This window comes from Carassius carassius, chromosome 30, assembly GCF_963082965.1.
Source record: "Carassius carassius chromosome 30, fCarCar2.1, whole genome shotgun sequence".
NCBI lineage: Eukaryota > Metazoa > Chordata > Actinopteri > Cypriniformes > Cyprinidae > Carassius > Carassius carassius.
This window is the reverse complement of record NC_081784.1, coordinates 21,539,239-21,553,623: the sequence shown is the minus strand read 5'-3', so window position 1 is coordinate 21,553,623 and position 14,385 is coordinate 21,539,239. Positions and strand designations below refer to the sequence as shown.

The window sequence follows — 14,385 nt, the reverse complement described above, 5'->3', positions numbered from 1 at the left end:
GAATATGATTGTGTTCATTTTAAATGTGCGATGATGTTGCTGGAAATGTGAAGTTAATCATCATTGTGAAAATGCCTATATCTGGCCGTTGTTTCCTGAAGATTGCTTCAATAGATTAATTCTGTTATCACGAGATCGCTTGAGAGAGCTCAGCCAGAAATGGTTTAATATAGTTTAATAAAATGTTTTAATATTGTCTCTGTCAGTATCTGTTGGCAAGTGTCATTCATTTCAAGCTATTGTTCATAGTTTCAGTAAATCTTTAAAACTGACCAATCAGTTTTGAATTTGTCTCATCACTCAAAAGAGCTTATTATTTGCCATTTTTCTTATCTTAATATGTTTAATTAAAGAAGTATGTGCTGTTTATTACTGCTTCATTGCTATATTAGTCCCTATAGCATGTAATATATGACTATATAACTGTGAACATTATATATAAAAAAACATAATTATAAATAAATATTTCTTTATTTTAATCTAATTAGCTAGATGTCTGTTTAGGAAAATATGTCTTTCTCTTTTAAGCCATTTCAGTGAAAATACATAAATATTGAGATGTATTAATTTATGTCAGAAAGCTAAAAATATCAAGACAATATTTATAGAACCCAGCCCTAATGCTTGCACACCTTTTTGACTTTTGCACTAGTATCCTCTTTCATTCTCTCTCACTAGCTTGCACACACTCACACACACACACACACACTCACACAGATTTATTGACAGGTAAAGATTTTGATCAGTTGTGAAGTTTTAACAGAGAGCTCATTTGTAAGCTAAAAGCTCCCAATATGTCTGTCAGTGAACTCACTGTTCACCTCAGGCACTAGAACACCATCACTAATTATATTGAACCTAATAGCTCTCTCTCTCTGTGTGTGTGTGTTTGGGCTTGAACTGATGCTGTTTTTATGTCCTTGTTTTCCCCCGCAGATGAAAATAAACCCATCTGGATGCATGCAGAGGAGAGAGAAGAACAGAGCAAGGTAAGGACAATTGTACTCTCCAGATGGTGCTTTCAGTGTTTCTGAGATTTCGCGAGATTAAGTGCTTTCTTTGTTTCAGGGCAAGCAGAAGGATGGTTCTCCGTTTGGAGAGTATGGTGGCTGGTACAAGGCCTGTAAAGTAGACAGGTCAGATATTTCCTGATCTGCTGCATACATTGATACAAACATACACATTTGTGTGTGCAGAGTTACCGCTGCAGCATCATAATGAAGTGTTTCTGTGTCTGACCTTTACGCCTGCAGCCCGACTGTCACGACCACACTGAAGAACCTCGGAGCTCTCTACAGGAGACAGGGCAAGTTTGAGGCTGCGGAGACTCTGGAGGAGGCGGCTCTGCGCTCTAAGAAACAGGTCTCTGTGTGTGTGTGTGTGTGTGTTAGTCTCTGTTAGTCAGATATAAATGGGTCAACTATGAAATCTGTCACTTAGTTAGGCATGTAGCCAGGTGTTTAAAGATTTCTGTAATGCTATTACAGTTAAAGCTCATTTGGCTGCAATTATGTTTAGCAGTCTTTCCCTAATGAGAGCCTTCGGAAATTATTGTACGATGTGTGTGTGTGTGTGTGTGTATATAAACACTAACACACACACACACACACACACACACATGTATGTATTAGGGCTGTGCCGATAGACGATAGTATCGTGTATCGACGATCGTCAGAGATATTAACATAAGCAGAATTCTCTGTCGACAATCAAGACGATAAAAAAAAGTGAAGTGACATTCAGCCAAGTATGGTGACCCATACTCAGAATTTGTGCTCTGCATTTAACCCATCCGAAATGCACACACACAGAGCAGTGAACACACACACACACACTGTGAGCACACACGCGGAGCAGTGGGCAGCCATTTATGCTGCGGCGCCCGGGGAACAGTTGGGGGTTCGATGCCTTGCTCAAGGGCACCTAAGTCGTGGTATTGAAGGTGGAGAGAGAACTGTACATGCACTCCCCCCACCCACAATTCCTGCCGGCCCGGGACTCGAACTCACAACCTTTCGATTGGGAGTCCGACTCTCTAACCATTAGGCCACGACTTCCCCCGTGGCCTAAAGTAAAGACAAAATATTAGGCTCATTTTCCTATTAATGTATTAGATTATAATAATAATAACTATTATTTTGTTTTTATTACTTTGCTTATTATAATTTGGCTTTTAAACTGCCCAGCTATTTCACTTAATTTCACTGCCCGCATTTCACACACACCTCGCACGCGCAGGAGGATTAGAGCATGTAGTCGGTGAAGTTGTAACGCTTTGACTCGGATAATTCGTTAAATCCATGAAATGAAAGAGATAGAAAACGACGAGTTGGTGTCCCACACATTTAATGGCTGGTATACGGCAACGCGCTCTTATCATACATGAGAGATTAACTCTTTCTTGGTGTCACAAATAAAGTAAAGACAAAATAATTAACAAGCCGGCAGAGCGAATTTATCATAGTGCATGGTTCTCACGTAGTCCTTTTCTTAAAGACTGATCACTTAACTTATAAAACACACTATGTGGTGATGACGTATAGAAGGACTACGTGAGAACCACTATGGATAATAAGTTAAATCTGCCGCCTTGTTATTATTTTCATGCACACCGCACTATAATGTGATGCATGCAAAATACATAGTTTTGGCCATTACAAAGTCTCCATCCACAAACAGACGTACATCGTCTGCAGATAAAAGGTATTTCATTGCACTTTAACAAGTAATCTAAACGGCCTGCAATATATAAACTGCAATATATTAAACGAGCCCTCACTAACCGAGTTTAATGCCACAGTTATGTTAGAATGCATCTCATTCTTGTTTCTGTGGCAGTGCGTCAACCTCGTCATGAGGCGCGCGGTCCGGAGCGTTGTATGACTGATGCATCAGTTCAATTCAACTTTAATACAAATATATCAACTTACCTGTTTTAAATACTTTATATTTAAATGTTCGTTTATGCCCAATATTAGTGTTTAACTGTTGGACTTTAAATTAAATCTGCTATTGATTTTCACCGTTGACTGATTTTGCAGAACATTTAGACTGATAACTTCTGATAACGTGCGATATGACAGTTGCGTCCGACTATGTATGAACTAGCTGTTTTAAATACAGTATTTTTATATTTAACGTTAGTTAAGTCAGTCAGTATGTTTGAAAGTATTTTTTTTTATTATTGGTGACTCCATAGGCTCTCTCTCGCGCCCCTGCCCGGTTTAAAACACCAAATAGTTATGCTATGACAAGAACAAAGAGTCTCTCTCTTGCTCCACCCATGCTCGATAATATTGTGTTTCGTCGATCTCACGGGCTGACGATATGACGATTTGAAAAATGACCATATCGCCCAACACTAGTATGTATAAATATATATACATGTATGTATATATGTATACAGACACACAATTTTGACCAGAAAAGACTCTTATGTTCCTTACAGTAAAAACAGTAATATTGGGATCTATATCGTTTTAAAATATTTTTTCTTTTAATTTGAATGTTTTAAGATATAATTTATGATGATCCTGTGATGGCAGCAGTAGTTATTATTAAGTGTTATTGGTGCTTAATTATAAGTAATGGTTCATATTACTGTGTCAGTATACTGATGAATAGAAAGTTCAATGAACAGAATATTTTTTAAATATATATATTTTTTGTAACATTTTAAAGCTCTTTACTGCCATTTTTGTAATAATTACATCTTAGTTATTCCAAACTTTTGCCCAGCAATATAACATTTTATCATTACTGTTTATTTATTTTTATTTATTTGTTTATTCTGAAATAAAACGTGTAAAATATGTAACTTTATTCTAAATGTTCAAAATGCCTTTTCTATACAACAGACATGTGTGGTGAGCTTAAAAAAGGTACAGAAAGTGTCGAATAAATGTCATAAAAGTAGATTTTGTAGAATATAGTCAGTGCCATTTTCTATAAATAGGTAATTAGATGTATAGGTTGTTGAAAAAAGGTCTAGTTCAGATCATATTTGTTAATTTCCAGTGTGTTGTTGTGTCTCTCCTCCTGCAGGGTCTGGACACGGCACATAAGCAGCGTGTGGCGGAGGTGCTGGGAGACCCTGAAGTACGAGAGAAGCAGCGGAGCCGTGAGAGCCTGAACTCTGACACGGTGAAGTACGAGAGCGGCCCTGACGGAGGAGAGGAAGTGAGTATGAGCGTGGAGTGGAACGGGGTAAGTACAGTACACACTGCCCAGCCTCACACACACTACAATGCCCTATGGGTCTCAGAGTGGAAGGATAGTAACTCAGGACAGCTTGTAATTCTGACCAGACAAGACACAATGAAGCCCCTCATGGGCCTCTGAATAAACCCACCCCACCTCACATCCAGAATTAGATGACATGAAGAATAATGCATTCGTATCTGTTCCAGTGCATTGACCAAATGCTTTACTTAAAACAGGAACATCAATCACTGGAAGCAGATCAAACCTGAAATTAGATGCAGCTAATTAGATTTTCTCATTTCATTAGATGACTATTGACTGGTAACAGTGGCTTGTATGGGCTTTAGAATCAAAAGTATAAAAGTAACCAAAGTCAGTTAAGTACTGTTGTTCTCACAGACCAACAGTTTTAATGTCATGGGGAAAAGACCCTCAAGAAGGCGTCTCCAGGCCTGTGTGTTTCTCGAAGAGTTAGTATTAGAGTTACTTTTTATACTTTGTGACTCCATACATTGTTGCAGTCATAGTCCAAATGCTGATTAAGTGTCTGATCTGTTTGCTTGTAGAGCTTAATAGTGGCCTGACCTGAAAACCTATTAACCCTTTCAACCCTGAATTAACTCCATTCACCGTTGAGATTGTATTGTACATACTGTTATATTTAGTACATACAGTATATTTTATACATATTCATTTACATGTAATACGCTACCAGTTAAACATTTAGAGACACTTGACTAAATTTGTTTGATTTGACAACCTTTTGGTTTAAAGTCTTATGCAGAAATCCTTAAAGTTAATTTTGCAAGCAGATTCTTCAGATGTACTTTGATGTTTATTATAATAATGTTATTATATATAATAGTAGCAATAATAACTCAATTATTATGTTTTTAATATCGTTACATTTAATACATTCGGTTATTAATTAATTATCATTTTGTATTATTACTATTATAAGAGGTGTGTCCAAGCTTTTAAGTGCTAGTGTATTCTTAAACGCTTTCTATATTCAGAAGTATCAATGTTAATTAATTGTATTTATATGAAATGTGTATATGAAAAACGTCTTTAGAGAGTAAAAATACAAATTATAAAAAATAATTGCTAAGCATTGTTGAAATGCATGTTTAATATTAACAATTATTCCTGTGCCAAATACAATCAAAATATTCCACAAGTTTAATGAACCCTGAATGATGTGACTCCTCTTAAATCTAAACAGAATTCATTCGTAAACCTTTTCTTTGTAGCTGTTCATTAGATGAATGTTTGTTCGTTCTCTGTGGCAGCTGTTTTGTAGCTGCTGTTTTGACCATCACACCTCTGCTGTAGTCTCTCTGCAATTCTGAGTCACAACTTTTATGCTGCCTTAGCAACAGTAACTATAGTGCCAAGACAACCAATCAGCACCCCCTGGCGAGATCCCGCCCCACTCAGATTGTGGGAGGCTCCCATCAAGCTGGTTTGGCTGTGACCTCAGTAACCTGAATTTCCCTTTTCTGTCTTTCTTGCTTATATGTCCTTGTTTATTTCTCTCACACACATATAGCTCAGGACTTCACTATATACCGTACTGTTTTAATCTTTTGCAAACATGCATTTGTTAATATTACATATACAGGCACTCACATACATAGCATATAATCAGCAAATCTCACATTGACGTACATGGCATGGTCTCTCACATGTTGGCGTGGGCTGTGTGTTCTGTACTCCTGATGTTTTTTTGTTTTTTTTTGTCTTTTCTGATTTGTCTCATTGAATGCCTGCTCTAATCCTATTTGTGAATGTGTCTTTGTTCGCACTCTTAAAATCTCCTATTGCTTTTTACCTCTTGCCTGCCCGTTTTCATGCTATTGTCCTCATTTATTCATATCTCTCTCCCAATCAAATCTGAGGTCCATAATGTATCAGCTTGCACAAATCGATGGGTCCTCAGGGTTGATAGTGTGCCATTTTTAGACCGTGCCCAAGGTTGATGGAATGGGCTCATGTGGCTGAATTTATGCTGAATTTATTCTGGCTCGCCATTTCCCTCAAAGCAAGCACATGATCCCATGTGTGATCATTGTAGCACAAGATTTGTTTTGTCTTTTGGATCTTTTGTTTTTTACCAGCTTGTTTGTGCCTTAGATTATTAAGTCTAGCATTGGTTCTTCTGAGGAGTATATTCAGCTCATTTTAATACCCATTTACAAGTTCCTTTCTGACTTAATAACATACTATATGCAAATGCAAACACAAATGCAGCAAATTTCTGATGCCTTGAATAAAGGCCGATGCAAATAAAATGGCAAAAACAGTTCAATATCATCCTCAAAGGCACATAAATCAGCCGGTACCTTGTAAACACAACTTTGTTAGAATTGGAAGTTAGCATCTCTCTGGTTCCCTTGACAAAACGCGGATAACATTTTGTCCATTCACTTTTGATTGTTGCAGAAAATAATATCTGTGACCAATAAAATTTACGATTCTTTTCACGTTTTGTTTAAGGTAATCTTGACAAACACAATTTTTATGAATTATGAAGCTTAAAATTATATTGCTAGAATTAAAAGCTATAGTTAGGTTATAAATGGACTAGACCATGGTCATACAGCTTTAACATCACTAAGCTTCTGACTGCTCTTTTAATCTTTATTTAAAATTAAAAGTTGTAAATCTGTGCTAGAATTGCTTGCAAGGGTCCAACTATAAGCACGAAGAGGCTGTAAAAGCAGAACTAGTGAGTGGATGAGTTTACCAGTTCAGTGTGATGACGTTTAATGTCCCAGACAATCTCTGTAGTCTTATTTCACCACTTGTTAGTGACCATCTTTTTCAAGACACCTAAAAACATCACAAATGGGATATTATTAATGTGTATTATGTCATACAGTAAAATGTGAAACCTATTGAGCTTGTGTTGACCACAGACCTCATTTCAGGAATTTAACCAAAAACCCATTCAAAATACCCATTGACTTCAAGGGTTAGTTCACCCCAAAATGAAAATTATATCATTAATTACTCTCCTTTATGTCGTTCCAAACGGTAAGATCTTCCCTCATCTTCAGAACACAAATTAAGATATTTTTTATGAAATCCGAGAGCTTTCTGACCCTCTATACTATAGACAGCAATGCAACTGAAACATTCAAGGCCCAGAAAGGAAGTAAGGACATCATTAAAATAGTTCATTTTTTTTGTGTGCAAAGAAAACAAATGTAATGATGTCTTCTATCCCATGTCAGCCTCTGCCGCACGTTCAGGAGAGTACGATGACGTAGAAGAGACATGCACTGCGCCTTGTTTACAAGCAGAGGAAGACGCACGCTGTACATAAAACAGTCTTCTCAAAAATGTCTAAAGATTTCGACAGAGAGGATGACTTGCAATTTTTTGCCCAGCCTTACTTATTCGAACCATAATATGCAAATAATAAACTAAGACAGAACGCCGGCTCCTGCGTCTGCAGCATCACACGCATGCGTCGTAGTCTCGTGAATGTCTCGAAGACTGTCACAGAAGTCTTTTTTTTTTCACACAAAAAGGTATTCTCGTAGCTTCATAAAATTATGTTTGAAAGTGAAAGTGAAAGTGACGTGACATTCAGCCAAGTATGGTGACCCATACTCAGAATTTGTGCTCTGCATTTAACCCATCCGAAATGCACACACACAGAGCAGTGAACACACACACACACACACTGTGAGCACACACCCGGAGCAGTGGGCAGCCATTTATGCTGCGGCGCCCGGGGAGCAGTTGGGGGTTCGATGCCTTGCTCAAGGGCACCTAAGTCGTGGTATTGAAGGTGGAGAGAGAACTGTTCATGCACTCCCCCCACCCACAATTCCTGCCGGCCCAGGACTCGAACTCACAACCTTTCAATTGGGAGTCCGACTCTCTAACCATTAGGCCACGACTCCCCCAAATGTCTCCCCTTGATCCACTGATGTCACATGGACTATTTTAACGATGTCCTTCCTTTCTGGGCAACGAATGTTTCAGTTGCCTTGATGTCTATAGAGGGTCAGAAAGCTATCAAAAATATCTTAATTAGTTTTCTGAAGATGAGCGAAGATCATACGGGTTTGGAACAACAGGAGGGTGAGTAATAAATGACAGAATTAGAATTTTGGGGTAAACTATCCCTTTAAGGACAATGGAACTGTAAGAATAAACACAAACTTGTTTCTGGGTTCAAACCTTGTTCCTGCAAAAGTGTTAACTGCTGATTCTTGTGGAAAGTTTTCCTGCGCATTGAACATTTTAACTTCCTCAGCAAAAACTGTTAGTTCACCATCACAGTAGCTGACCTAGAAGACTAAACTGACTAGAAGAAGACCGCTTGCTTGCTCTACTGCTATAGCGCACCTTGTGGCAATCTTTGAGAACACAGAGAGAAGAAAAATGTGAGCTGTGGCACATTTCAGAACCCAGCGACATGAATTCGAGCATTTGTGTTTATTTGCTTGCGTATAGTATGTTTTAGATCTTTCTGCCATACCATCTTTTGTTTGTATGTTTCCTATTTCTCTTTTATTTTTTTCTGTCTCTTTCTTTGTAAGAACTTTCAAGTTCAGTCTCTGTAATAATGTAACGATTTGTCTCTGTTCCTCTTTCTCTATAACCTCTCTCTGCTTCTTGTGTACTTACTCTGCCTCCTCCCCCATTCTCTCTCTCGCTCTCTCTCTCTCTCTCTCTGTTTCTCTCTCTATCTCTCTCTCTCTCTGTTTCTCGTGTGGTTGGCAGGTGTAACTCCAGATGCCTTGTTATGGTTGTTGAACTTACCTTCTGCATGATGGACACCTTCCTCACCCCCCTCTCCAGCTTTGCTGTTTTCCTTCTCCTCCTCTTCCTCCTCCTGTGAGCTAAAGTCGGCCCGCCTGGCCAAGATCCTTGGCCTTTCCTTCTTGTCAAAGCTGAACTAAGTCGCTCTTCTATTTTGCAGCGCTATAATAATCTGTCAGTCCTTAATATGTCAGTAGACAGATCTCTTCTTGTCTTTCATTCTCTATAAATGTTTATCTGTTCATCTGGGATGTAACTGCCACTGTGTCTCTAATTAACTTCCCGTAGAGCTCCTACTGTATAAAGCTCTCACTCTCTGTTTACCTGCTCAGTTACTCCAGAGGGACTGTCCTCTATTTTCCTTACCATCTCTAACACTGACTGGTATTTTCATCTCTGTTATATTGTCTTAATTCAGCTGCTCTGGTGTTTAAGCAATAGGTCACCCAAGAATGAAAATTCTCTCATTATTTCTTCACCCTCATGTTGTTCCAAACCTATTTGCTGTTATTTATATTTGAACACACATTGATTTTTTTCTTGATATTGACCATATACGTCAAGCTACCATTAAAAAATAAAGGGTCCATGACTTGCACTATATTCTAAGTCTGTATAACAGATCCATGTTAAGAGAAACATGCACACTTGGAACGATGTGAAGTGATTATTTAATGGTAGACAGAACTTGAAAATAAACCGTATTAAGAGATGTCGCATTTAATTTTACTTTAAAAGAAACTCTATTCTGATTAATGTTTGTGCATTTACATTAAACACAACAGCATTCTTGGCATAATGTCAGTTACCACAAATGAATTTTCATTTTTAGAAAAGTAAAAATTATGGTTACGGCTTCCTGAAAGTTTAAAATCATGTTAAATAAAAGATTATTCAGTACAATTTAGTTTTACTCTGGACTTGTGACCATACCTTTGAAACCTTATTACATACAAATAAGTTTTAAAAAGTCCACAAGACCATAGACAAAATAATAGAATGATAGAGGAAATGATATGCAGTGAAAATTTCCATTATATGAACAGAGCTTCTCTTGTATTTAAGTTCAAATTGGTTTACTCCGCAGAGCCTGTGACACAGTTCTCATTGGTTCCCCTTAATGTCCTGCAGTGCTGGGGCCATTTGAACTCTGACCTGCTCTGTCTGAAAGTCAGCCCTGTAATGCTATCTCACACACACTTCATGTACAGTGCATTAATGTGGCATGGTTGTGTTGTTCAGCTTCTGTGTAGACCAAATCTTGCTTCCACACACTTTTTCAGGCATTTCATATTGACGACTATTGTGAGACTATTGTTTATAGTAAAACAACAGAGAAGGGAGATGGGTAGATGAGAAGAAAGAGAGGGATGAGATGATGCTCTTGTTTTCTTTCTCTTACTAACTTGTTCTCTGGTGTGTTGCTGCATCTTGTGTTTCATAACTTCTAATAAAAACTGACTGCTCACCACAGCCTCTGCCTGTGTGCTCTTTCTCTTCATCTGTTTTTGAGTGTGTGTGTGTGTGTGTGTGTGTGTGTTTTCTGGTGAAATACTGAAGCCTGATTTTGGTGTGTGTTTGTGAGTTGAATGTGTTGTGGCTGACTGCTGTAACAGCTTGACTTTTTAATAGAGGGTGTTGGCCACATTTTTTCTGGGTCAGTGTGCATCGTCTTCAACCCTCTCCTTCCTTCCCCCTCCATCAACCCCTCCTCACTTTTCCAAGCCCCTGGATGCTTAGCCAGGCTCTGGGGTCAAAGGTGAGAGGTCGCAGCAGAAGAGACTGCAGCAGAGATCAGAGTATGGGTGACCTACAGGATATTACAGGGTTCATACGTTCACAGGACATTTTCAAATCCATAAAAATTGTGATTTTACATTTTCAATATCTGTATTGAATATAAATCTTTCTATTTATGCTCAGCGCATCAAATGTTTTGTTAGCTAGAATTTGCCGTTTGGTGAGAGCAGTCTCTAAATACAGTTGAATGTTTTTTAAATTAATTATTTAATAATTTGTAATCCTTCTTATGCAGTAATCAGAATGAATGGGATATATATTTTTTCTTTATTTAAAAATGAAATGTATGTTTGCAAGAATTTTTTGAAAAAGCCTTAAATAAAAAAAAACATTTCTGTTCTGCATTTAACTTTTTTAAAATAAAGTTGCAAATGAAGATAAATAAAAAAAAATAGTTAAGATTTAGCTGTGGTCGTGTGTAAGCTGTGTTTAAAGAGATGGTAAATTAATTTATTGATATATATATATATAATTTTTTTTTTTTTTTTTGTGGTAATTTTGTTATGCTTTGAATTTCAGCTATTTGTGATGAAAGGTTAAATGGTTCATAATATTGATGTAGAAATAACCTTAAAGGGATAGTTCACCCTTAAATTAAAATAGTCTTATACTCACCCTAATATTGTTCCAAACCTACAAGACTTAAGTTCATCTTTGGGACACAAGTGAAGTTATTTTTATATAATGCTTCACTATTGTAGTCTGTTGAAAGTCCAAGCAACTAACATTTTCAAGTTTCAAAAATATCATAAAAATTGTCAAGTACTCTATATTACTCTGTATGGATTAATCCTGTTCTTCTGAATTGCTTCATGTTAATCATAATTATGTGACTTATGGGTTACGCTAAGTCTTATGGTTTAGCAACAAAGAATTTGCAGGATTTTCATTTTTGGGTGAACTGTCCCTTTAAATCTTATACAACTGAGGACCAAATAAGTTGTAAGTTGGGTGTGTTAATGAGTGTGTGCTCTCTTTCACTAATGTGCAGCATGTAACTGAGGATGTGTGGTTTTGACGCTGTAGCTTTTCTGTTCGCAGGACGGCTCAGGCTCGCTGAAGCGCAGCGGTTCCTTTAGTAAACTGCGGGCCTCTATCCGCCGCAGCAGTGAGAAACTGGTCCGCAAGCTCAAAGGAGGCGGCTTACGAGAAAACGAACCTAAAAATCCGGGGTAAATATCATAACTTTCCCTAACTATTGAGAGACCAAACCTTCCCACTGTGGACTAAACAATGGCTGAATAAACTGTGACTATTAAGACTCAAACACAACATACACTGGATTAATAGATTTACTTTCTAAGGATAAAAACGAGGAAAGAGAAATTATCAGTCAGGCTTTTGGAAAGACCGTATTAAAAATGTTCGTTTCCAGTTTTAACTAACTTCTGCAGTGTAGATCTCAAGGAGCAGGATTGAGCAACTGAGTTTAGGATCCCAAAGGGACAAAATTTTCTGTATCGGCAGATCTGTCTGGAATGATGTCATTAGACTTTCTAAAAATAATTTAAATGGTCATTGGGAGATTAAAGTTAATGCGCTAAATTACTCTTAACACTGGATGACACCAAAAAAAAGCTTATCCCCTCCTCAAAACAGTTTTGAAAAGGGATTTATAGAATGATCTCTTTAATGTGAGGGAGGCAGGAGGTTTACTACATGGAGATGGGATTTTGCACATTGTGATGATGTTATATTGAAGGAAAGTCCTCTGCTGGTATATGCAAAGCCTTTTTCTCTTTCACCCAGTTTTAAGTGGATGAAGGAATTTGCTTGCTTTATTAACTGGACTGTATTTTTTGCACATGCACAAACCTTGGTAACCCTGAATCGACATCTACGGTGACGGGTGACATGATGATGCAGTGTGTCTGTTACTGGGGTGCCTGTAGCATCTGATTTGCCAGATGTGACTCTTTCTCTCCTTTCCCTGTAAAATGCAATTTATGTTTTTATTTATTCCTTGCATTTTAACTTTATTTTCTGGTGAGTGTGATTATGGTTACTTTATCTTTTATGCCTTTCTGCTTGGTGACTTTTTTAGATGCCTTTTCATGTCTGCTTGGATCTGTTTTTTTATTATTATTTGAGGACTTTTATTTCTTTGTGCTGTTGTACATTTGTTTCATTTTGAATAAACATTGCCATGCAAATTTGCTGTCTGCTGCATGCCTATTTCCTCCAGTTTCTGTCTTGTGGTCTCATTTGCAATTATCCAGTTTTTTTTTTTTACCTCTCTTCTCATCTTCTTATACCTTGTTTCTACCAACTCCCTAGCAAATGTCTTCTTTTTATTGTTTGAAATTCCCTTTAGAAGTTTCATAGACTGTGATAGCTAATTATATCGACAACTGCTTCTGAAAAGACTGGAAATGTGAAACTGGTCCATTGCAGATCCTGTTTGGCATCTCTATGATTTTGTGCAGTGTAATAAAAACACTGGACCTGAAGGAATAGTTAACCCTTAAAATGAACATGTCATCACGTACTCACCCTCATCTCTTTTCAAACATTAATGATTTTAACACCTGTCATGTTCCAAAAAGGACAAGAAATCTGCATAAAGGAACCCTAAAAGTGGTCCAAATGACTACTACAATGGTTTTGTGTGAGGAACAGACTGAAAGTGAGGCCATTATATTTTTGAGAGATGCAAAAGTGAAAGAGTTTTTGTAAAAGAATGTTTTTGCATCATTCATATTCAATCTAGCATGTCACGTTCAGATACAATATATCTGAAAATGGCATTTTGGCATCAATGATGTCAAACGTGGTGTAATACATTTACATGGCATTTATTAATTTGTTTGTGAACAAACAGACCCTTTTTACATAAGTGAAACATCAGAGGCCTGAATTGTAATATCTCAGTAGTGTCATTATCACTGTACGTTTAAACAGATTTTTTGTTCTGTTTGAAAATATTTATCTGTGAGTAATGAGAGAAGTGTCAAAAACTAAATGGTGGATGACTAACGTAACACAGTATGTCAGTGCATGCGTTGATGCGTCCACTGTGGTGTTTTGTAAGGTAACATCATTGAGTGAAATTTGCATTAACATGTTTTAACCCATACATTCCCATCCCACAAACCTCACCGTGACCCCTCACCCCTGGCCTTTGACCTAACTCACGTGCTTGCATGTGGCTCTCTCGGATGCAGCATGAAGAGGGCCAGCTCTCTTGGAGTCCTCAACGAGCCGGATAAACCTGTGGGTCAACTCAACGTAAGACCACATCCTTCACTGCTCTCTTTCCTTCTCTCTTCTGACAGCTCCATCATCACCATATTAACACACTTTAATGAATGTGTGAGATCTCACAGAAAAACACCATTGATTGTTTGCTAAAACCTTTCATCACCATTGATGGTGTTGGGTATATAATAAACATTGTTGAGCTAGTGCAATGTTCAGTGCATTTAAAATATCTAAAGACAATTGTATAGTCATCTTAACAATACTATTTCAAATGATATTTTTCTGATTGTTCGGTTCTTTGGTTTATATCGAGAAGGACACTGTAATTAAAAATTCACATCTAAATGCTAACATGATCCTAAAAGTTTTAAAGCATTTTAGCAATTAAAAAGTACGAGA

At 37.4% G+C, this 14,385-nt stretch overlaps 1 protein-coding gene across 5 annotated transcripts in view; it reads left to right on the top strand.

Moving 5' to 3' along the window:
- LOC132110893 (kinesin light chain 1-like) overlaps positions 1 to 14,385 on the top strand; it is a 34,300-nt gene that overhangs the window by 17,831 nt on the left and 2,084 nt on the right. Inside the window, exons 11-16 of one of the 5 annotated variants that reach the window (XM_059517959.1) lie at positions 937 to 989; positions 1,069 to 1,136; positions 1,254 to 1,362; positions 4,045 to 4,179; positions 11,827 to 11,957; positions 13,950 to 14,013. In XM_059517959.1, the coding sequence (XP_059373942.1) occupies positions 937 to 989; positions 1,069 to 1,136; positions 1,254 to 1,362; positions 4,045 to 4,179; positions 11,827 to 11,957; positions 13,950 to 14,013 (560 nt within the window). Of the gene's footprint in view, positions 1 to 936; positions 990 to 1,068; positions 1,137 to 1,253; positions 1,363 to 4,044; positions 4,207 to 8,946; positions 9,609 to 11,826; positions 11,958 to 13,949; positions 14,014 to 14,385 lie in introns of those variants that run through there. The other 4 variants (XM_059517958.1, XM_059517960.1, XM_059517962.1 and 1 more) reach the window with 4 other exon arrangements.